Source organism: Battus philenor, unplaced genomic scaffold (assembly GCF_028537555.1).
Source record: "Battus philenor isolate CCGP_79_NKW_IND1 unplaced genomic scaffold, ilBatPhil1.0.hap1 SCAF_6, whole genome shotgun sequence".
NCBI lineage: Eukaryota > Metazoa > Arthropoda > Insecta > Lepidoptera > Papilionidae > Battus > Battus philenor.
Window position 1 is genome coordinate 6,805,991 of NW_027181726.1, and position 25,983 is coordinate 6,831,973.

Below are 25,983 nucleotides of genomic sequence, written 5' to 3' on the forward strand. Positions count from 1 at the left end.
GGTCATCAGTCACGTATTGGGTAGATATTACATAAGATCATTTTCTACTACTTTTTGATGTCGTCGTTTTAAAAAGGCGAGTTTTATGTTTTTTTAGTAAAAGATGTAGGAGGAATAACTTGAAATGTTACTCACCACATTGACCTGCCCCACAGCGTAGCCTAATACAATGGTAAAAGTAGTAATAGCGTTTCTGAGAGCGAAGGGGCGTGACACGTCACAGGGTATGAGACGCAGGCGTGCGGCGAGAGTGAGCGCCAGTACCGCTGCTGACCACGCGAACGCAGTTACGAACAGGAGCAGAAGGATGGTAGTGCGTGGCAGTATAGCTGCCTGCAGAGCGCCGGCCGCTGCCAGCGCACCTAGAGCCGCGCCCAGCGACCCTGCCCATCCGCCGTCAGTCGAAGCACGATACTGTAATTCAAATTTAAGTTAGCAGAAAACGCTGTCGCTAGGAGAACTCGAAAAACATATTCAAAATAACTTTACTCAAGTACGCATTTACACACACTTTTGAGGAGTCGATTATATTAATATTATAAGTAGTAAGCTACCACCGGCGTAGAAAGCTGATCTGTAAAGAGCCGGACAGAAACTGTAGCTCTTTTTTTAAAAAAAATTGAAGTACCGTAATATCAACTATGTAATGAACCAAATGAGTTAACAAACCTAATTTCCCACCCTTAACTGGCGGGTAGGCGATCACAGTGTGATATTTTATTGTATGTAGAGAACGTTGCTGTTCATTCTCTGGAAACTTGATTGTGAGCAGTCGCAAGCAATTTTATTAATGCAAGTGTGTATATGTAAGCTTGTGTACTGAAAATCGAATCCGCGCCCTACGATCGCAAGTCTTAATCTTATACCGATACCTCTGGGCTACTAAAAAATATATTTTAACTTTTTCGGTGAGCCGTCATACATAATTTTAACGAAATCGTTAGAAAGAACTTTCAAATTTTTACATAAAAATTCATTCTGTCTGGAATATATTTCTGTCTTTTTATCCAGTGCCCCATTTCTCTTAATAATTATTAAATGCATAATAACATTAAAAATACAGTTACTGTCGCTGTTTTTTGTCGAGTGCGATGCGGATCAGATTGAACGAGATCATGGAATTCCTTTCTCCAGGTTTTTTTTTTTTTAATCTTTCAATCAAGTTAACTGTAAAACTCAAAACTCGGAGGAATTCACAGATAGATGTTTAATATATTGTACCTGAGCTTCCTTTTCCGCGTCTTTAAAGCAAAGAGTTAGCAGATGCACATGCGTGGCCTTTTCCCGGTGCACGGAGCGTGCATCGATCGCCTGTGCCAGGTACTTGTTGACGCGATTCGTGGGCTGGTGGTACACGGATGAGTGCCGCTTTTTTAGTGGTCGCTTAAACTTCTCAGTAACTTTATTCTGTGAAAGCATAACAAACAATTGTACTTCCAAGATATTAACATATAAAAATTATTTTATGTACACTGATTGAAATAGGGAGACACCGCGAAAAGGGTCTGGAAGAGACGCAAATATATTTTATAGAAAGGGGTATACTTTTGGTAATAGACGGGGTACACAGTGGGTCCACCGCATGCCGGAGATCATGCTCAATTCAGTTTTTGAACTGACCTTAGAATGAAAAATTTCCGGTATCCGAAGCAGCATCGCATATATTAGAATAGCAATAGAATAAAGTATAAACAAGAACATTTAACACGTTTAAGACGAGATTTTCTTATGGAATATAGCTTTGTATTATTACAACATCAATTTATAAACGAACAGTTCTGTTGTAGAAAATTCGTTTCATAAAATATGATTATTTATCGTTATAATTTTCGTCAATGAGATATACAATTATAAAAGCAATATGTGAAATAGTCAAGCGTAAAGATAAGTTATATCACTCATTAATATCATACAACGTTTCCTTGCATGCACTTTAAGTAGGATCATGCCATGCTCTAGTGCTGGGAGAGGCTCGTTGGGGCAGCGAGTGAAACACATTTCGGTGCGTTTAGCTTTATTCTCAATCAAATTCAATAAAACAATCTTAAGAACATAACAGATTTCACAATTTCGAAAGCTAATTAGTTCAATATATGGGTGTGTGTGGTACTGAATGCTCGCGCCGTAAATATCGGTCCTCAGGTAATGTATTGCAGCGAGGTTAGGGTGCCGCCGACCGCGAGTCGCGCATGGTCCGTGGACAAAGAGTACCTATCAGAACGGGGATGTTAATGTGTGTCACCCGGTGAACGGGGGAGAACAATAATAATACACAACAACATTTTTGTCTGCGCTTACTGTTTCATCGGGTATTTGTTGTGGAACTAAAGTCCAAGGTCGGATAATCTGAAAAACAATGAGCAGACATCGTATGTTAGTCGCCGTGAACGCCATCCACGTGTTGCGCAATACGATACGACAAAAGTGAAAACAACACCAAGAGATTCGTAAAGGGAATCTTGCATTGTACTTACGATAGGACGAAGCGTATTTGTCAGTTTCGTTCGGAAATATGCGGTAACAAACATTCGAAAAATATTTTTTTAGGATCACAGATATAGAAGAAATCGGTGTACGAAAGTTTTAACAGACCAATACTAAACTTTAAAAGGAACATCGAAATTTAATTCGTTTTAGCTGGACACAAAATACTTATTGGGTGGATTTGTAGTAACGGGTTGTGTAAATCTAGGTTGTCGACTGGGCCGGTGGTAGAGGCTAAAAAAGTCGTGTTGTTAAGTGCAAAGCGAAATCGTATTGAAACCTCACGCAATTATTTCAGTAGTACTCGTGAGAAAGCCTCGGTGCATATCGTCAAAGTCGATAGAGGAAGCAGCACAGATTTAGTTCTTATACCACTAAAAATCAAACTAACTACTAGAAAACCATTAAGCGAGGTTATCTTTTGACACTCATATGTAAAACATCGGAATAGTTTTTCCGATGCTTTCCATGTACAAGGTTCTTAAGCGAAAACCAATACAGTGAGAGAAATAAAACATGGTTTATTATATAACTATAGTCACATAAACCACACTCTACGTCGCTCTTAATTACTTAAAGTATAGTATTATATTCAATTTCAGATTGTGTGTACATGTCCATGCATTGTTACACGCACTCGCGATTTTCTAACATTGTGTGTCTTTAATAAATATGCAGCTGTGAATATATGACAAGAGGAAATTGCTTTGTTCCGAAAATACACTGCACAGATTTCCGTTAAGCATTACCTAGTTTCCGTATACATTCTCGCAATGATTTATTTACAGCTCAATTTGCAAATACTATTGTAGTCCAGTGTATAATCTCTATATTAGACCGATGAAGTGAAAAGAAGGTGTAAATATTTTTATTTAGTGTAAGACAAACCTTTACTTTGATACATAAATGAAGTCATTCATAGCTTCTATTCAAACTAAGAGTTAAAAGGAAATTCAAGCGCAATCTGTCTTAATTTGTTTATTTGTTTTAATTAGACGCGCTAATAACAGATATAATATACGTTTACATAAATTTCAGATAACATTCTACAAATTTAAACATGTTTGCTTTTTGTAAGCGAACAGAGCCCTGGATATAATTATGCCAGACCTCAAAACGTTAATAAATGGGTAATAAAAATTGCCACAAACGCACAGTGCCATAAATAATCGATATTAAATTTATTTTTAACAACATACGAATCTTACCTTATGTATTACTTAAGTTAATGTATTTAAGGAAATTTTATATTTACTTTACAGACTTTAGACAAATAAAATGATATCATTTAATTTACGAAATCTGTTTAAGCAACCTATGTAAACACAAGTTTTATACAAAATAGACTAAAGAATACACAAAGAAGTACAACTCGGATATTTCTGCAATTTAAATGAGTAGAAGTGTGACACATTCTGAGAATAGATGGCTGCTCCCAAGCTATTATATATAGATATTTCTTTATGACTCATACATATATATATTATATAGATATAGATATTTCTATATGACAACTTGAAAGCAGTATTTTTAAATGAAGAAGTTTAGGTAAAGTGCTTATAAGGCTATGTCGCTAAAAACTGCATTTTAACTCTAAATGCCAATAAGGTAGAGTTAGGATCCGGCATTTAAATATATAACAATATTGTTGAATCGCGAGTGCGTGATAGAATTGAGAGAAGTTTGTAAATGTGTGCATATTTGTATGTTGGGCAGAAGTGCGACCGTGGGGTGGGTGCGCAGGGCGTGGTGCTGCATAACGGCGTCGAAAGTGTGGTGGTGAGGGGCGGCTGCAGGGGCGACGGGGGCGGAAGGGGCGTCGGTCGCAGCGCTCACGTCGTCGCCGCGCAGCGCTGCCAGTCGCAGCGCTTCCGCAGATCCCGGTTCCGCGTGGAGTGCCCGCCGCAGGTCCAGCACCTGACACAACCCCAACCCTGTACCCTTCTCCTAACGTGTCCTCAAATACAACTTCAAGCTCACACTTCTCCTTACCACGCGCTGTAACCGTACTCTGCTCACACTAACCGTACTCTGATCTTGTGTAAATCATGGCCTTCTAACATGTATTTTATGATTGTATAACAAAAAAAAAACTATAATTACAAAGGTAATAATGATTCGAATGAATCTACGAGTATTGAGATTAACATTTCATATTGTGTCATAAAGTCATGTGACTACTATGTTTTATTTGTCTTGACTACGTGAATTTAGACTGTTCAAAAATACGATATATTAGTTACCATGAGACAAATGATGAAACTAAGATAATCACTAAAGGTAAACATCATTCAATGTCTATGTTAATTTTTCTAAACACTAAATTTATTTAATAACATTACTGCGATCGTAACTTATTAAAATAAATAACATTCAGTCTAATCATTCATAGTTTATAATTTATTTTATTTAAATAAAACTTTTAAAAAACAGACAAATGTAAATAAATAAGATATAGACTTACCTTTACAAGCGCGAACAGTTTTCCGTAAAAAAATATTAATCACTTGTATAATACAATTCGAAGAGAAAGATAAGTTTGTGGACAAGGACCTCGTATCAAGCGGTCATGTCCGGTAACGTAAAAAGACACAAAAATGTCAAGGTGCAAATAGAAAATAATGTTTTTATTTCAAATATATAAATAATTTATTTAAAGTGTAATCGGGCATTGTTGCGGTCGCATAAATACCTTCCTTGCGGCATTGGCCTTAAGTTCTTGCGGCGAAGCGGCCATGTTGGAAAAGGGTACATCGACGTTGAATTTGATTGAATGCAACAGCTGCACGACAACGTTGGACACGTTCTTGAAAGATAGCTTACGCCGCGACCCCGTGCCGAGACCTACGCCAGCTGATAGGCACATCTGAAATGTACGAATACATGCTTTATCAAGGCTCAATTTAACATCATTACATCGGCATACAGTAGCACACCTTTCTGTTTTTCCCAATAGAGTATGGATGCACAGAACGCGGCCCGCGGGCGGCATGCGGCCCGCCGGTCGATTACTAGTGGCCCGCCGACGGCAAAAATAATACTCTCGTACATTCGAAAAATATCGAATTCTAATTATTATCAATTCTTTATTGTCGGTCTCTAGTCTTAATAAGTCTGTGCAACCATGCAATAGAGTTTGGTTAGTTTTTTTACATATAGGGAAAGAGATCAATTCGTCAACTTTTATGTACACTATTACATATAACTAGGTGTCCCCCATCCAACTTAATGAACCGACCCCTTACAGGTGGCATTTCGTAAAATCTATACTTAGACAACCTTTTGTCAGCGAAAGAAATATCTTTACCAAATTTCAAGTCTCGAAACCTTATGGTTTCAGAGACGATGTTGTGAGTCCACAGTTGGTAGTAATATAACTTTTTTTATTACATGTCTTGATTACTGTGCAGCTGTAATAATTTCAAATTAAGAATGCATAATTATCATTACTTGTTTAACCACGCCCCGTTGCCATTCAAATTGTTCTTAATTAGAAAGTCAATATCACAGTGACGAATTATGTTTGAAGGCACACTGTGGAAAGCAACCAACATATGCGATATTCTGCGTAAGATTTTTTATTCCGAATCCATAGGTAGTACAAAATTGTTTTTGATGGTTATAGCGAAATCATATATGTACTACAAAGATCTACTCAACGCGTCATTCCATGATATAAAAGCTAAGAATAAAATAAATTTAGAACCTAAAAAGTTATATATAAAGTATCATAACTATTCATAAAAATAAATCTTCAAATTGTATTTAACAGTTTTACTATTTGAAACATGTAAACTATTAAAATGAAAAAAACAGTCATTTTGGGTTTTATTTTAAATGTATAATATCGTCGCGAATACAAGATTTACGTCCTTTGAAAGCAAAGGAGTAGTAAAGAATATTATTATTTCGTTAAAAAACAAAGGTAATTTCTAAACGTAACACTTAAATTACTTGACACATAGCTTCTTCATTAGGCAGAAATTCATTTTAAGGGCTTAAATATACACGCATACTGTTTTAAATGTAAACATAGCAATAATAAAACTTATAGAATAAAGATCTAACATAATGAAGATTTAATAAATATGTAGACTTGCTTCGCCGAAAGAATTAAAAAAATTGTTTGGTATAGTTTCAGTTGTAATTAATAACTTGAAGTTACTGATACCTTTTTATATAGACAATTGCAATTCAAGATAATATTGTGACAAACTTGTTGATTTTGTGTTAATGATTTTAATTCTATCATTAAAGTACAAATATGATTATGTGCTAATCGCTAATCAGGGGCTTTCTTATACAACGTAGTATGTCTTTGGTAGAGTAATTTTTTAAATAATATTTTTATTTTTGCCAATCTTTTCATATACTTTTTTTTCATAAACTTTTCTAAGTAGTTTGAATAAATGTTACATAAAAAACCGAAAACAAATGAAGATTACATGATTATGTTCCTAATGTAAATCCTATTATAGAGCTTTCATTATTTGAAAGAAATTTAGGCAGTGGTAGCTGTACCACTGTTCTGGTGAGCACCAGTATGAGACTTGCGATCGTAAGTCGCGGGTTTGATTCCCAGGATAGAATCTTATCAATCACATCTTGTGCATTAATTATGTAGGTTTTCCACTGCTCACAAACAAGTTTCAAGAGGATGGGTAGCAACGTCCTCTGCGTATCATAACACCACACCGCGATACGAAACGAGGATAAAAGCTTGGAAATGAATCGCTCTACTACATTAAGGATATTATATAAAAGTGACAAAAATAGCCGCCTGAGTTTGTTGTGGTCTCTTCGGAGATTAGGATGTATGTGGAAACTTCGTAGCTTTAAGTTAAATTATAGAAGCCTTATCTGATTCTAGCTTCTTTCAAACTGGGCACTTCTGGCATGACTTACACAAGTGATCATTGTAAATAATCCTAAGTGGATAATAATATGAATAAATGAATATACAGATTTGAAGCCGCGTGAACGTTGGATGTATTTAAATGATATGTAGGATGTATATTCAGTGAACCAACTTTTCGTCGTCTCGGCGGCGGTATAATGAAGTAAGTCTGCACGGAGTGGTCCCGTAGATACGCGTTGCGACTAGCTCCGTGTCCCGGCTCCACTTCGTACGCTCCGCCGAGGCATTCTAATGTCGCTTGCGTTACATGTACGCGCCTGTAATTAATTACACAAAGCGTGTTACAAATCCACGCAGCAATACATTTTCATATTTGATACCTATTTATCTTTAAAACATGACTTAAAACTTACATAAATATTTTGAATGCATTTTCAAATAAGCCACGATGACAAATTTTAAATTTAAATGATATGCTCATCCCTGATGGTGTTGATGAAAAAAAAAGTGTATAAATTTACCTTGTACATTTGTTCTGCGTGTCAAAATAGTAATCTACATACATTTTAATAACAAAACACAGGCACTGTTGTTAGACAAAATATATTGGTAATTTTGGGCTGATAATATATGTATTTAAAATATTTATTTCATAGAATATTTTTAATTTATTATTAGTATTGAAATGTGAATGTTTTATTACAAAGAGGGACGAGAACATACAAACACAGTACCCAGCATCTGATTTGCAATGTACTATATACCTCCTCCTCCACCTATCGATAATTATTCTCATTGCAGTATTGTAGTCCTCCGGGACACGGGGCAATCTTCATCTTCACTTCTTAGCTTAATCGTGATGGGCTCTCTTTTCCTTCTACGGTCACACTTTTTGAGGCTATGTAGCTATTACATTGTGTTTATGCGATATTCTTTGGATGTGGGTTTTATAGCTGAATGGATGAACCATTCCAACAAACCCAAACAAAAAAGGATGTTTTTTATCAATATTTCAAATGTTGGGCAGTCTACATATCATAACCACATCGTTTCATGTCAAGTTCCTAACACTTCTTAACCCTTGTTACAATTGCGTATCGAAGTTACTACCCTTACTAAGCAACTTTTCTTTTCATCTTACAATAAACACTACACAAACTAGATATGAAGATATGAATTGTACATAATTAAAAGCTCGAATAACTAATAAATAATGAACATATTTCATATTGAAGTAGACGAGAGGAGAGTGTCGGAGTGACAGATTAATGTGCAAAGGGCTGTTGGCGTATAGTAATAAACCAACTCGGGCCCTGTGACATTATCAGTGACACTGGAACACGCGGTGTTATCATTGATATTCAGAACATTGACATTAATGCGTTATTATTAACTGATTTTGATTCGTGCAAATTAAGTACATTATTCATTAAGGATTCGCTACAAACGTTGTCTGTTGTGTATATTGTGTGACAATAGCAGTATAAACGAATACCCGAGACAAAACCAATTAGTAAATAAAAAACAAATATATCTCATCGAATATAATAAAGATAATCATCCCGATTTAATAAATTATGAAATTGTTTATATGTACTTAAGACACATTAAAAAATTTGCTTTTTTAGCCCAGACATACAAACAACACAAAAATAAAATTTTATATAGAGATGTCAATGTCAAATTATATAAAGATGATCAAGCCGCATATGTCTAAATAATCGTGGTTTGCTGAACACTGCTTTAACCCATGATTAAAATAATAATAAATTATGCAACAAGTATTTGTCAGCTTACCCAGGTTCACCGCCTGCTTCCATGTTATTGGCGAGTGTGACGTCATTGGACCAGACATCATACTGCCACTTGCGCAAGCCCAACACGCCACACAGCACCCGCCCCGTATGGATGCCCACGCGCATGTTTAATTGCACGTCCGTCGCCTCCACTACTGATCTGTAACAAATTAACTTTGTTTTATACTCTTAATCTGCAGATAACTTAAGCTGCATAGTTGTAAGGGGTCAGTAGTATTCTCAGTAATCAGTAGATAAAGAATGAAGGTAGTTTTTTAGTAGTTCCAAGTTGTGTTGTGTGCAATGGTCTAAGATACAGGTTTTACGAACCAAACATCGCAACAACTGCGCCGTGTGGTTCGAGTGTGCTAGTCCACATACCTGACCGCTGGATGCACGGATATTGTGAATTATATTGTCAATACATGTTCCGCTGGCCAAATGACCCACTCATTTGGCCTCCTTAATAGGTTTTAAATTATAGCTAAGTAATAATTGTTTAAAATTGCCAGATAAATTAGATTTAGTTAGCACGTCAATGTTAAAATCACCACATAAGAATATTTTACACGAAAAAAATGAACAGAACCACATATAATTTGCCCAAGAAAATCGTTTACTTTCGGTACTCTATAAATACATATTACAACTTTTTTACGTAATAGAAATTAAATCGCACAACATTCGATCAATTTTGAAATGCTAAGAATTTTTATTTCAGTAATTTCACATAAAATTTATGCGAGTTTTTTACTAAAATACAAGAGCCTCTATTTTATGGCACCTGTACAAATAGGTTCCTAATGAGTAGTAAGAAAGATTTAGTTGCTTAGTATCATTAATGGTCCTATCATGCTCGGTTATACAGATAATGTCGACAGTGATTAGAATTCGACAGCTCATCCAAGCCCACTATTATTAATAAATCAATCTTGTTTAGTAGGCCGTTAATATTTAGGTGAAGTACAAATATGTTTTTATAAACGAAAAGGCTTCGGCAGCTCATTCTCATCAATGGAATCGGATTGATTAAGCTGTTGGGTTTGCGTACACATATTTCTTTCCTTGTTACACTTATTTATCAATGAGTCACTATGTTCGTTTATTCTATAATTATTATATTTGCTTTTATTGATTATACGTAAATTGTCGCTCAGAAGTAAATAGATTTAAACAATCCATGTCGAGAGTCAAGTTAAGTTCGTGAAAATAGTTGTTATAAGGTATTTCAACAAAAAAAATGTATTCCAGATACAGTTTGACCAGCTTGTAACCTTTTATTTATGATTTTCTTAATACTACTTCTACTTTGAGTAGATTATTCGCGTGTTTAATCTTATTTTCATTGATAACAATAGAATTTTTTCTCTGCTGACAGGGGTTTTTGTTGTAGGTCGATAGTATTTTTTTAAATATCGAGAATACGTTAAGTGTGTATACGTTTTGTTCAATGACTGGACCGCATCTATTAGCCGGCGTAGACTCAAACGATGGGTATTCTAAATCTTCAACATCGGATATTTTAATCAAGAAGCCGAGTGTATTTTTGTTTGAATATTCACTACTTGTTTCTTTTTTTTTAGTTTAATATAACTAATACTAGATAGATATTCGTGAAAGTCATTTCCAGAATTGTTTTCTTCCATTACTCCTGAAGTGAAGTCTTGTGCTAGAGACGTTTGTGCATTCAATGTGGAGTGTATGTTTACAATCATGACATGTCAAGTATTCTCTATTTTCTATCTGATTTTTTGTTCTTATTTTTATATTAAAAATCTTTGGATGTATGGGTGTATGACCATCCTCATCATCTCGTATTCATAGCGATGCCCCACATATACATCTGGACTCTATAAGCAAAATACTTTTTTAGTTTATTAAGTACATTTTCACTACTGTCTTCTTATCGTCACCTTTTATATTTGAACAGTTTTTGTAGTAACTAAATGATATAAAATAGTGCTCAAAGAGCACTATAGACTCAAAACTAAAGACTTTGGTTCACTCAATTTATTTTTACGTAGTTTTTTTATAGATTGAAATTTACTAACACCGTTTTTCTAACTTGTGCAGCTTTTAGAACATTTCGTACCCGAATTTTGAAATTGTAATCATTTATATACTCCGAAGAACCTAAAAAAGTTTTTTTCCAGCAAGGTTGATTTTAAATTTGCTTTTATAAGTAGAATAAACAAAATTCAATGATAATCAATTTGTTCATATATTATTTTGACTGAACTAATTTTATAATTTTCATAAACAGACATTAGAAGTAAAAAAGAAGGCACCTTGAAAGAATTTTTTATTCAATTTTCTAACCACGCTTTAACCTAGTTTGCTATTAATGTACACAAAAGAAACTGGTGAAAGAAACTCCCGTAAGTTATTTCAGATACAAGATAAAAGGTTTACGAGAACGGACACTTTGACGTGAGAATCTAGACTATGCAAGAAAAATAAGCAATGTTAAAAACAAATCCCCAGTAAATTTATTTATGAGATCAATAATAACGTCACAGCTAAAACGCTTTGACAGCGTGAGACGAATGGTCCTACACTTGGCACCGTATGCCACCGTTTGTTTTTACAAAGATTGCTTTATAAAATTACAGTATGTTTTAGTTGATGTACGGTGTATAGCGAATAGTGCGGCGGAGTTCTTTGCTCGGGATATAATTAATTGATTCTGATTGATCACAGAATAATCTTTTTCGGAATGCTGTTATATAACATTACTTATATAAAATTCTCGTGTCACGGTGTTCGAACTTGAACTCCTCTGAAACGGCTCGACCGACTTTTACCAAATTTTATATGCGTATTCAGTAGGTCTGAGAATCGGCTACTATCTATTTTCCGTACCCCTAAGTGTTAAGGGTGGTCCACCCCTAAATTATTTTTTTTATTTTTTAGACAACTTTTTGGTTTTTATTTTATTATGATACAAAAATACATACAACCCTAAATTTTCACCCCTCTACGATCAACTCTTATTTTTATTTGTTAAATAAAAACTTTAATTTTTTTTTTGCAAAACAACGTTTACGGGATCAGCTAGTTACTTATATATTGTAGTATAAATTTGTGTAGGTTTAATAGTTTGAAAATTTGCTAAACATCACTCGTGCAACCGATACCCATTAGGGCTGCGTGGGTAGAACCCCCTCTATATGGACCGACGGTGGAAATTGCTGAATACAAGTAAAGCAAAACCGGTAATTGTGGGATGACTATGCCCTGCAGTGGACGTCTAATTGACATGAATATTTTTTTTTCGAAAGGACGATGAAATATGTAAAAATTTAGCATTCCATGGATCCACTCGGCACCTGCTTCACTCGTTACAAACCGGAGCCAGGCCAAGAAAAGAAAGAGAAGATACTCCAAAGAGACTCCAACGGTCGCTACGAGTTTTTATTGGATTTTTTTGGAGATGGGGAAATTATCAGGTGCTCATGCTTTGTTTCCTCAGCGTTCACCTCGCCGTGCTTTTCTGATGGTCTTACAGCGACCAAACGTGTTCTTTTTTGAGACCACCGTAGCTAGATAAATTATTGGGAAAATAACTATAAGGATCTTGTATGTCAAAAGCCGGAATGACTTATTGGTCTCGGCTTATCGTGTTATAAAAAATGAAGCTTTTACACTATTTTAATTAAACGTAAGTAATTTTAACCTACACATATATAATATTAGTAGGCTGTGTCGGTAGTTAGTCCAATTTATTGTTCGCGCAGCAATTTAATTCCGCTCTAAATATTTCGCTTGTCTTTGTAACAAGCGACTTGTCACGCCCGTGAACTTTGTTAAGGCGTGGTAAATATGATAATAATCAAGTTAATACGGAAACATGAAAGGTCTAATTACGTTTAATTCGTTGCTTAATTGTGCAAATTATAAACGATATAGGCAATTTAGATATTATCGTGTCGCACAGAGCGTTCATACTGTGTGTAATGCGTATTTTTATGTTTAAGCATTAAAACATTGCGAGGGTCATTGATCCAGTTTCAATTTCATTAACCTAAAACTTACTTTAATTATATTTAGTTTTCGCTAATTAATGTTACCATAGTTGGGATCCTTTTTACTTTTTTGCTTAGCTAGTAAAGTGACATTCAACGTTTCACGTTACAGATAGCACACAGCAGAGGGTTTGGGGTGCTAAACCTGATTATTTTTCAGTATTTATACTCATGGAATCCCGGGTAAGATCGGGTTCGTGGTATCTCCTGTGTGCTGCTTATCTTTGCCGGCGAAGACAGCGTAGTAATTTCTGGCTTCGGTGTGATTTATTTTTGTTACGAAGCTTTTTTATGGCATCATCCGGAAATATTATTAAGCGTTTCAGTCTCAACATAAATCTCCCACTTTGGGCCAAATCCGCTGATTTATATTTGATGAACTCTCCAGTTTAGAACTGTTTAGCTTAGTTTTCAGGCGTAGTCAAATGATAAAAAATATAATGCACGTGACCCATATTTATATAACTTGTTTAGGATCTAACTGCATTCTCAATCTACAAAACTTGTAGTTGTAAGTAATCACGCTACTAGAACCACTACTTTCACTACGGCTTCAATTTTAGCTGATAGAAATCTCGTATAAACTGCCGCCGCGAAAAGTATCTAAGCAGGATACCCCAAAAAAACACAACTATTAAAATGCAATTATCAATTTTATACTCAATTTTATAGACCCTACTAGCTTCTCATATGATAACAGTAAAAACAATGCGATAACATTTTTTGTTTTGACAGCACCGAACGTATCTTACAGACTTTCCTACTAATAAAATAATTTTACGGTTATTTTACAGTCCATCCCAGATGCTCGGTACACACGTGATCAAATTTAAACAGTTTCTGTGCCATGAAGGTAAATGAAAATCAGCATCGTGATGTAGTACTAATAGAACGATATTGCTGAGAAGTTACCACTATATATATATATATATATTTATATATATGTATATATATATATATATATATATTTATATATATATATAAATATATAAATATATATATATATATATATATATATATATATATATGACGCGTCTGTAACAAATAAAGTGTTTACCTCTGTTTACTGTCATTAATTATAAAAGTAATTACTTTCAAAATGTTCGTAAAATAATAATTTTGAATTTTTATTTAAAAACCTTATAGCTCAATCTCCAAAGGCTTCATGTTCTATTTCTTTGCTTTATAAATAGTAAAATGAAATCGAATAAACAAGTTTGAATATTATTAAGATTACTATTCGCAATAAGACATTAACTCACATGACTTAAGTTACGTTTCATAAAATGCAGCATGTAAATTTGTATTATAGCATGGTTTACGCGGAGCTGCATCAGACAAGAGCATATTATGTCAGTTTTGTTTAGCAGGGAACGGCCTCTAGCGTCTGTTAATGCGCTTGTTTTCTACTGCACGAATAATGTCACACTCTGCACTAACAGACAATAGGCCTTTGGACATAAATGAACGTTATTTATAACTCTTGTGACTACATGCAAATAACAGCTAAAGCGGTAATTCATGTACAGTCGGGTAATTTAATTTTTACGGCGGCTTGGTATGATTTTACTCGAGTATGTCTGGCATAGTAATTATGTTTTAACGAGTTGTCAGAAAGAAACAACGTTTATACTGTATTATAAGAGAAAGAGAAAAGAATTGTATTTGATAATAAGCACCGAGCCACTTGTTATTTTATCACAATGATTCCCATAGTGGTTTTGGTGGGCTTGTTTTGGTCCACGGGAGCAAGTCTCCTGTCCTGACAATCTACGTTGCCGTGACGAAAATTTGTCTGCTATCGATTGCGAAGAATTAAATATTGGTATAACTTTATTCAAAAAAAATGTTATTTGCATACGTGGATAGGCAAATAAAATTTTGAGAATCTCAACGACTGTTACAAGTAAATGCTTGAGTATTGTATTATGAATATGGTAGAAATGTAGCAGCAGAGGATCGAGGGATGTGTTTGTTAAGAGCCAGTATAAACACTATTCACGAAGCCGCATTCAGCGCAGCTCTAAATCTATAACGGAGCGTACGGGTTTTATGTTACAAAGTTCTAAATACCAACGGTATCAGTCTATCCTTTAGTGAGACCCGTGATCCGTGTGATACTTCGCTTAACCCTGTATGAAGAGGGTTCAATAAATAAAAATACGTTTTTGTAGCGTTAACGTGAGCTTACGTGTTACTGGCAACTGCGACCACAGTACATTTTTGAGTTTATTTCTTGCGCATATCTTGCGTACTCTTTACATTCGAACGCCGATTTGAATTCGGATGATATAGCTAGTTATATAACCGTTGCTATTGTGTTCGTGTCAAAATTGTAAGTAGTTTATGATTAATTATATCATCTTGATTATTCCTTAATTTCACTTTACTCATTATTAAGAAGGAACAGATACGTGTATTGTGGATGTGTTAATAGCTCTCACTTGATCGCAACATTTTGTTTAATAGCAACATATATTAACAGAAATAATTGTCAGTAATAACGATGTGTGTTAACTAAAGTCCTAAGCAGCATTGCATCTGTGCTAGCCATCTTGAGACAAACAATATCATTGCTATTAGTTCAGAAAATTCAAAAGTTTCGAGGTCTTTCCACTGGACGGTTTCGTGCTAAAGTGAACTATAATATACCGACGACATACAAAGCAGGACACAAAAATGTCCGATGTGTTAAAAATTTGCTTCTTATACTGTACACATCAACTTTAATAGGCATTCAGAATTTTTATCTAATATCATGTATGTATATTCTTGGTGATTGAAAGTAACTGTTTGTCTTAGTAAAGGCGCTTAATTTTAAGTAACTTGACAAGTCATCATCATTTTAGTCGTAGGACGTGCATTTCCAATAAGACTGGTCAGAGGTTGTCTGCATATGTATATAAATAGATATTTTTTTTATCGTAAGTTGTTCAAAATTGTATTAAGATTTTATTATGGAATAAAATCTTTTACTTTTTCTTCTTCTTGAAGTGCCTCTCCAACTAGTGGAGGTTGGCTATCAGCTTCCTGCTCTCTTCCTTATTTTTGGTTCTGCGTAATAGCTCAGCAGCGCTGACGATTCCGGTCCACTCTCTAATGTTACGAAGCCACGACTTCTTTCTCCTACCAACCTTCCTTTTACCAGCGACCTTTCCCAATCATGATAAGTTGAAGGAGATTGTATCGTTGGTGTCGAAGAACGTGTCCCAAGTAAGCGATTTTCCTTCGTTTTACTGTGAGCATTAGTGCGCGTATATGGCCGATTCGTTTCAGAACTTCGACGTTGGTCACCTTCTGAGTCCAGCTTATGAACAGCATGCGTCTATATGTCCACATTTCGAAAGCCTCTATACGCTTACGAAGGTCTTCCTTTATGGTCCAGGCCTCACTTCCGTACAGTATAATAGGCCAGATGTAACAGTGAAGCAAACGGGTTCACGGCTTGATGTTGATGCTGCGACTACATAGCACTTTCTTCATTGCGTTGAAAGCGCCACGTGCAATTTCAATTCGCGTCTTTATTTCTAAGTCGCTATTCCAATCTTCGTAAAGCCATGTACCCAGATATTTGTACTTTTGAACCATTTCCAGATTTTGGCCTGATACCGTGATGTTCGTGGTGGTGTCAGATGCGTTAGAAATGACCATAAATTTCGTCTTCTTAACGTTCATTTTGAGACCAGCTTCGCTGCTGTGTACCTCCAAGGTTTCAACCATTTTTTGAAGATCAGCCGCTGTAGATGCTATCAAGACTGTATCATCGGCGTAACGTAAGTTGTTAATATTGCGGCCGTTTAGTTAAGGTTGTAAAGAGCCTTTGTTATTATGTCTTCTGAGTAGAGGTTGAAGAGGAGAGGTGATAAAATGCATCCCTGTCTTACCCCTTTTTGAACAGCAACAGCGTTGGTTTCTTCTCCGTCTACTCTTATAGGGGCCTGTTGATTCTAATACAAGTTTTTGATGAATCTGATGTCTTTGTCGTCAAGGCCAATGTCCTGTAGTATGTCAAACATTCGATCATGAAGTACTCGATCAAATGCCTTTTCATAGTCTACGAAACAAAGAAAAACATCTTGTTGCATTTCTCTGCATTTTTGGACCAAAATCTTTTACAAAAGCCCTTAATAAAACAACTGTGTTATTAAATTATTAAAATTATTGAAAAACTATAAAATTTTATACATATTAAACAAACATGTCGAGACTGCTTTTGAAAATAAATTCATGCCATAAATAACAAATTCTACGTTAACACACATAAACATAAAGTAAAAGCTACCTTCATTACGATCGGATTTCGCTATTCTTAAGGTAAACAAAACAATCAGTACATATCAGATAACAGAATTTGTTACTTACCTTTCTTCGTAAATGATTTTATTTGGTTTTAATACAGTTCCTATAATGTAATTCACTAGTTAATTTTCTAAGACATTCTTTTTAATGATGTTAACGATCGTAATTTTTTCATGAATTTTAACGTATGTATGTATACATGTGATCAATGTTTGAAGTTAATTTTAATTAAAGCATTAATTAAGAATTAATTAATCTGTAATTAATTTTATGCTTTGAGGGAATATCGTAAACAACCATCGTGAATCTTCGTCGTTAATTACGGGAGACATGTCATTTTTGTATGACTGTTGTATAAAAGTATGGCTTCTTCAACGACCGATGGCCAAAACGGCTAATAAGCGAAAAGAAACACGAAAAGAAGTAAAGGACGACCAAATAAAGGTGAAACGAAGCGTTTAACCAGAAACGAGGATCCTTATGGATACGTGAGGCACAGGAGCTTGATAGATGGAGAGGTTTAGGATAGGCCTGTGATAGAGGCGACTACTACTGTGTAGTAGAAATAAGGGCTAATTTTATTTTATTCATTGTACAGAAATAACATTAATAAATTGATATAATGCAGTAAATCAAAATAATTTTGTTAAGCTAATATATAATTTTAAAACAAATTCATATTCAATTATCATTTGTCCTCATAGTTTTATAGCTGTGCAGAATTTATTGCTCTCTGGTTGTTATTTCCACTTTATTACTCTGGTAGAACACATTAACTTCGCTCTAGACGTACCCCATTGCCGTACGTCAGCAACAAATAAATTAGTCACGTACGAGAACTACAGAACTGTATAGGAAAGTCGTTAACAACACGCTACTATGATTCAAATTACAACATGAAGCATGTGCGTGAGTTTGTTTGTTTCGGTGTTCTATTCATGTTGGCTGATAGGAAATTTATAATATATAATAATTCTTTAAATATTACGAGCCAATACTACATCGGAACCACGAAGCTTAAATTTCATTACAAGGCAATTCTTAAAAAAAGGTTTTAATCTTCATTTATGTCGTTTCATCCAAAAGACAACCACCGCATGGCGTAAGCCTCCGCCAAAGATATCAATTATAGAAGAATCTACCATAACAACCACGCTTGGTAGGCTGGATTGTACGCAGAGGAGGTTGATGCCCATTCTCAGGAAACTTGTAAATGGGCAGAGGATGAGGTTGTATTCCGGAAATCGAACCTGCGACCTACGATCGTAAGTCTTAGGACTCTACCGCTGAGCAATCAAATATATACGTAATATTAATTGTCATTTCGAAGTAATATATTAAAATGTTTTTGTCGTGCGAGACAAAAATATAAAAAAAACAAAAACAATTGAAATACTTCAGTGAGTTTTAATTATTTATAATGTAAACAGACGGACATGATAGTTTTTGAAGAACCATGAAAAAAATTCAACGATATTTTTTAATAAAACTTAAAATTTTTTTCATATATCCGTAATTAAAGATAATTACTTCGGAGATGTAAAAATCAGTGAGTCTTAACATTCAAGGGAATTTATGTGTTTATTTTTCAAGTTTATGTTGATTCAGGACATGTTTAAAATAATTAAGTTCTCTTAACATTTGCAGGCAACAAATAGTTTGCAAGTTACGGAGCAGGCGAACAATGTGGAGGCGGCTGATGTAGAAACTTCATATATTGTTATTCACTTCAACCGTATTAAACGTGATATTTACACAACAATTGGCTTTTATAACAGTTCTAGTGGTTCTTTATAAGTTATTTACAAGAGATTTTTATATTACACAATGATAACTTGACATAGGCCAGGCGTGAGCAACTTTTTTAATCAACAGATTAATTTTAAACATGTTTAGCATGAAACGTACAAAGTAACACTTATTAATAATTTCCAAAAAAATATTTATAGTAAACATTAGAATAAAAAAAGTGAAATTAAATAAAAAGCAAATTTTTCATATGCAAAAAAAAACACGACTTATATTTGTATTGCATGTTTGTACAGATCGCCGACAAGTCACTAATAAATTGTATAGGAATAGTATGTACTAACTATCATCTTAATAAAATTATTTTTTTTAAAACATTAATAAGAAGAAGTTAAAAAAATAAATCCAATTTTAGAAATGCTTGGCGGCCCGCGTGCCGCGTGTTGTTCGTACCTGATATAGGCAATACTAATCAATAAATGTCTAAAAAAATTTCTCCACGCTTTAGTATGTTGTACTTGACTTATATTTATAATTTATAAAGTTTTGTAAAAAAATTATTTAAATTGAGAAACACTATAACGCGTAACGCAGTTTATTAGAAAATCTCATTCTTTTATTAATTTGTTGCTTGGTCTTTCCTCTCTAAACATACTGACGAAATAGCTAAAAAAAACAATTCATTTTATGATTTACATTACCATCATGTTTGTCCATCTTTTGTAATAATTACAAAATATACTCCAGATGCAATTTATAATTTTTGTAACAAATTTACCGACGATTATAACAAATTCTACGGATAATATATACATAAAAGAAAAAAGATAACTTACTAGGCATTACCCACAAAGTAATGCCGTGTTCGTCGTTGAGTCTATTTTTGAAATGATGCGTCAAGCTAAACTTTAATTTATCAGTTCAAACCAACACTAACAGAATCTTATGGAACTTCGTACTGTTATTTTTTTAATGCTCATCTCACCGCAATTAAATTACTTAACAGCCGCGCAATATAATTTGACATAACTTCTAACTCACATTCTTACAGCAATTAACATTTAGTACTGCTATAAATGTAAAGAAAAGTTTACCGTACATCATAAACACAGATGTATACACGTCATTTGCCAGCGTTAATGTGACAACAAAAGGCAAAATAAATGTCTGGTTTTCTTTTGGAGAAAAGAGATATTAATTGGGCTATCAACTCACATGGTTTTAGTGAATAGTGTTGTTACCAGTAATTGGGCCCCTTTCTTTAGTCAACATCGAGTAATGTATTTTAGGATTTGTTTTGGGGAATGCGCTGCGGAGATACAGGACCTTATCCTACCATATAGGACGAGTAAGAAGTCTGCCTACTACCGTTGTGGAGTTACCTTGGAGGCGTCTCAAGCGTTCCGATTCATTGTTTATGGTCTGCAAAGCCAGAGTATGGAACGACCTTCGACCATTCATAACCCAGGTTACTTCAGGGTCAGATAGGAATATATTGAGCCTGCGTGTTTCATCTTCAACCACGTCATCCCTTCCCATCAGTGTTGGTGATTAAACATAGACAAGAAATCGTTACAAAAAAAACTTAATTGGTATGTGTGTATGTAAATCGATACCTTACGTATTTACAAATATACGTACTACCATTTAACGCCATAATATTGTAGAAAATAATCGTTAAAAACAGTACTCTACGTCAATAAAAATGCAAATACTTGGAGTATTACGGTTATAATATAAAATAATTGCAGAGATGTTTTGTTTCAAATCGGGTAGTACTTCAAACCCTTCTAGCTTTACAACTCTGTACTATTAATAACCAGTAATTTTTTAAAAGGCTTATTTTAACAAGTTTACATGGAAAACAATTCAGTTTTACAAGGACAAAAATAGTGATGTACATGAGGTTAGCAGTAAGTCAATTAAGATAAATTTCTTGCAAAAAATTTGTAGCTTTCTTATGGGCAACTTCTTGTGGTTTTTTAACTTCAGTATAATGTCGAAGTTTGTAAAACAAAAACTCAGAAATAACACTTTTTACACCGTAAAGGATTTTTGGGTGATAATAAAGATTAAGAATAAATTAAGGGGCCATCTACTGTATTAAGGATAATTATGGAAGTAATCACAAAAAAAAACTGACTGTTGTGGGCTTCTCTTAAAACAGAGTGAGTTTAACTTTGTTGCTTTATCTTAAATATAAAGATGCTATTATAGAAGACCTCAATTCGATTCTAATTTTCGTCAAATAGGTCTCATCTTACATTCTTATCAAAACGTAAAAAAGCAACAAATGATCGGAAAATAATAGTGAATAATTGACAAGAAATCTTTCGTCGTCAACCGTTTTTTTCTGCCAAAACAATTAAAACTTTTGCAGAAATCAAAATTAAATTAAATATACTTGGCATTTAAAACAAATAAAGACCGCGAGTATTCCACATTTAAAATGTCAATCGATTCGTCGTCGTTTCAACACATAGATGCTCGGTACAAAACATTTGCTTTCCATAAAAAAACCTATAGGGGATATCCCATAATCGCCACGCTTGGCAGGCGGGTTGGCGAGCACTGTGTGATAATGTGGTACGCAGAGTACGCCGCTGTCCATCCTCTGGAAACTTGTACGAGAGCAGTAGCAACCCTATATAATTGACGCACAAAGTGTGAATTATATTTTTTCCGCTCCGTGAACTCAGTACCGATGAAGCTGTAAAAGCCTTAGGGCTGACAGCATTAACATCTTCAGAAACAAAAGAAGATATAAAAAATATTCACACATGATATATTTAAGTTTAATTATTTTTTAAACAAAAAAAATATTGAAATTACTTTCAGTCTAAAGACCGTGATCCTGTTTATAAAACGTAATAAGTATGAATCTCATGTAGTCTCGCAAATAGGAAACGAGTGTTGGTGGCATAACGGTCTGGAGGTTTGCGGTCTGCGGTCTTCTTAAGTGTTGATTGCCTACCGCTGTTTGTTCTACACACAGTTTGGTTAGATTTATATATTGTACACCAAATAACATATTTTATCCTAGTATAGCTAAAAGGTTGTTACCGTGGAAGCCTTTCAAGAATATGGTAACTTTATAATGTGACGACACAGATTGTAAACAGGAAAAGATAGAAGGAAGGGTATTGTTATTGATCATTAATATATACAATAGATAAAGCAAATATAATTAAACATGAATAAGGAAATTTGCGATGTTAAGAAATTAATAATAGCTAGGAAATAATGTGCCGAGCCGCTTTTATATATACTATACTAATAAATGAAAGGACTTTTCAAGAATGTAAAATAAATGAACTAATTCTCTTTCTTAATATTAAGAAGTGATGTACTACTAATTTGCAAACTCCACTATCCTTTTATGCGGCGAAACTCTCCTGGCATAATTGAATGAAAACATTGACGCAGGCAACATCTTTTACTTCTAGCTATACCTATATATTAGTAAAATTATGAGAAACATCTCGATTTAATATGAAGAATTTCTGCTCGTGAACTACGGTCATATTTTTAAGAGCATTAACAAAAGTAAAGTATATGACTGCGCGGAATGGAATATCAAGTTAAATTAGCAGTGGGCAGGCCAAATAGCGAGCAGAACAGATGGCTGCTAGGGCCTGAATGTTCTGAAGTAGAGACCACGGAACAAGTGCAGCGAAAGATGTTCCACTCATCACTCGAGGTAGACGACTTTGTGACGGTCATCAGGAGATGTTGGATGCAGGTGGCGTCCAACCGGTCTTAGTAAAAATCAATGAAGGAGGCCTATGAAATGTATGAATCCTCTTTATATTTTCATGAATAATGAACAGCAATAACTATTCGTATAGCCAAGGATAATACTAGTTTTAAAGAAAAGTACATTGTAGACAAGAATGTTCCGGCTTCTTTACCCCGTCTTTTCACTTTGCTAAAATGAAAGAAGTACTTGTGTAAATAAAGGATTTTGACAACAATAACTTATTCACAAAAAGAGCTCCATTTTCATTACAATCAATTTTCGTTACTTACAAAGCAAAAAAAAAGTCTGTCGTAATATAAAAGCGGGATTTGTTTGATCTCTAAAGTACTTTCAGAACTGTCTTTAACAGTTAGTGACGTCTTTCTATAGAATTCTTCCAGTCCGCTAACATCTACAAGTTGAACTGGAATCATTACTTTGCTATTGAGAAGTTTTTCGATGTTTTGTGATGTCGTCTTTCGATAAATCTTAGGTTTCAATAAAAATTAAAAGGTTACGATGTTATTCATTTTGATTAAGTAATTAATATATGTTAAGATTATATATTTATCTTGATATCAACAGGTACATTTAAATTATTTAAGCATGCAGTTATTTATAGGAATGTTAGATTTCTATTCCTATTTATATTTTTCTTTACTTTGAACTTTGAACCAGAGCCAAATTAATTTGATTTTAAATAAACTATTTAATAAGATTATTATTGATATAGAAGCATTTGATCCTAGTAAATAATATATAATACCTTCCTAACTTCATGTATTCGCTGTTGGGACACAAATCTCTATCTGACAGTAACCGTAATCTACCAGGCTATCCCTCTGCGGATGTCACATATCATATGAGACACGTCGAGTCGTTTTTCACGAAGTTTTCTTACATTGTTCGTGAGTAGTCGAAATTTCATAAAATTTACATAAATTTTGTGTCGAATCCTATGGTAGTAAAAATTATAACTTTTTAATACGCTTCAGATATTTTTATTCTTGAATTGCTGCAAGTCAGTTGACAGTAGTAAGTCGGACGGAGCAGCGAAACATAGAGAAAGTATAAAAATAAACATATATTTGAAATGATATATTATGTTATTATCATTCTGTGGATCGAATTTATTTTGAATTTAACAACGTTTATGAAAGAGCTATTGGCAAATAAAAAATAAAATAGGTTATTATGACTACAGAACCTATTCAGGACACCGAGTATGGGTGTGTCGTGACAATAAAACTATTTACCAGGACAGTTCGTCGCCGTCGTTCCGATAAGGGCATATCGTGATTCGCACCGATGCGCCCCACATGAGATCGCTTCTGTGCAGAAATTACTTTTTCGCATTCAAATAAAGACTTAATTTTTATAAAACGAAATAAAATAATGGATAATTTATTTCACTCCATAAAGCCTAACCTTGAATTAAACGCAGGGTACGGACGCGGTCGCTCTCATGAGAATAAATGTACAAAAACACGTTTTCTTTTACTTAAGTATGTCAACTTACGAACCGTCTTTTCTTGAAATACAAATTACCACATTTGAATTCGTAGCAGCCTAGTGGTTAAGAATACGATCATAAGTTGAGGATTTATTTCCCGGAAGGCGCACAGTTTATATGAATTACATTACACTGTTTATCAACTGTGACAGATAACATTGTAAAGAAAACCAGTATAAGCCTGGATACAGAATCTAAAAGATGTTACATTCACTGATCTAATCTGTCCTGAATCTGCGCAGTACATTACAGTCCAGAATCTCTCTCTAAGAGAATGTTTCTGAAACACTTCAGTGGGAACATTACATAGCTGCAGGTGTAAGATGTAGATATAGATTTTCGGGCCTATAGTGGAAACGGCTGTTGAAAGTAGTCTGAAACCTGCGTCTTCCGACGACCTTACCAATACCTTCTGTCTACCTTATGCGTGGACGTCTGGGTACTTTCAGATGGAAGTATCAATTAATTAACATATTCTCCTTTATATCGAAATCAAAATAAAAAAATATAAGAAATCAAAATAACTATCTAAAACACGCATTTTCACACTTTGTATCAGCTAAAGGAAATGCTGAATGAAAAATATTAAATCGTCATATCTGCATCAGTTTTATTTCAATAAGGCCAGCGATGTAATTCTTCAGTATTTAAGCCTTGGATATGGAGCATTCAAATGGATATCAGTAGAAACGTGCGGAATTCAAACTCAATTTGTATTAACATAAAGCTATAGGTGTAGCCTGCCGCCTCTCATACGATATAAGGTACTTTTTAAAAAGTCGATTCGAAAGCTTTACCCTCTAGTATTCCCGTAGCATTTAGTAATATGTATGCATTGTCTCTTCTTTTTATGTTACATCTATTTATGTTTATCTGTTTGGATATATGCATATACTGAGAAGAGCAATAGCAGGATGTAATTGGAACTTCACATCATTATTTCATTTTTATTTGGCCCTCGCTATTGGGGACTTATCGCACTCCGATATCGTATTTATGGGACAGGTCATTACAATTTATAATATATAAAATCCTTAATTAATATACATATTTAAATTCAATTTATTATTAAAGCATCCTTGGGTAAAATTTTTGGTATAGTGTTACCGAATCCGCTGTACCGCGCCTTACGCATGCACGATAGAGGGGTTGAGTATCGCTTCGTTCCGTCGATCTAGCATAAAAACTCGCGGCTGCGGCTCCCATTCTTTTTTTAACGACCTACACTTTGCTGTCTGATATCGTCAGTATGTAATGTTTATTTGCATTAGCCTCAAATTTTACATACTGACAAAGAATACTGAAAACTATTAAGTCTGACAATGTTTAAGTAATTGTGAAGGTAGTAAAATAAATAATAAGGATCTGTACTCACGCGATTGCGTCTATCATGTCGAGTCCCATCTCAACGGTGCAGCGCGCGTGGTCAGAGCGCGGTTCAGGCAGCCCGGACACGCAGTAGTAACAGTCGCCGAGGATCTTGATACGGAGACAGTGGTTGTCCTTCACCAGATAGAAAC

General features: G+C 34.4%; 1 protein-coding gene across 3 annotated transcripts in view; it reads right to left on the bottom strand.

Moving 5' to 3' along the window:
- Nucleotides 1-25,983, bottom strand: part of rut (rutabaga) — a 104,930-nt gene that overhangs the window by 9,332 nt on the left and 69,615 nt on the right. For 2 of the 3 annotated variants that reach the window (XM_068773969.1, XM_068773968.1), the window contains exons 7-13: nt 25,839-25,966; nt 9,140-9,298; nt 7,515-7,659; nt 5,177-5,350; nt 4,210-4,401; nt 1,222-1,407; nt 136-414 (exon numbers count right to left, since the gene is read on the bottom strand). In XM_068773969.1, coding sequence (XP_068630070.1) covers nt 136-414; nt 1,222-1,407; nt 4,210-4,401; nt 5,177-5,350; nt 7,515-7,659; nt 9,140-9,298; nt 25,839-25,966 — 1,263 coding nt within the window. The remainder of the gene's footprint in view (nt 1-135; nt 415-1,221; nt 1,408-4,209; nt 4,402-5,176; nt 5,351-7,514; nt 7,660-9,139; nt 9,299-25,838; nt 25,967-25,983) is intronic. The other variant, XM_068773970.1, reaches the window with a different exon arrangement.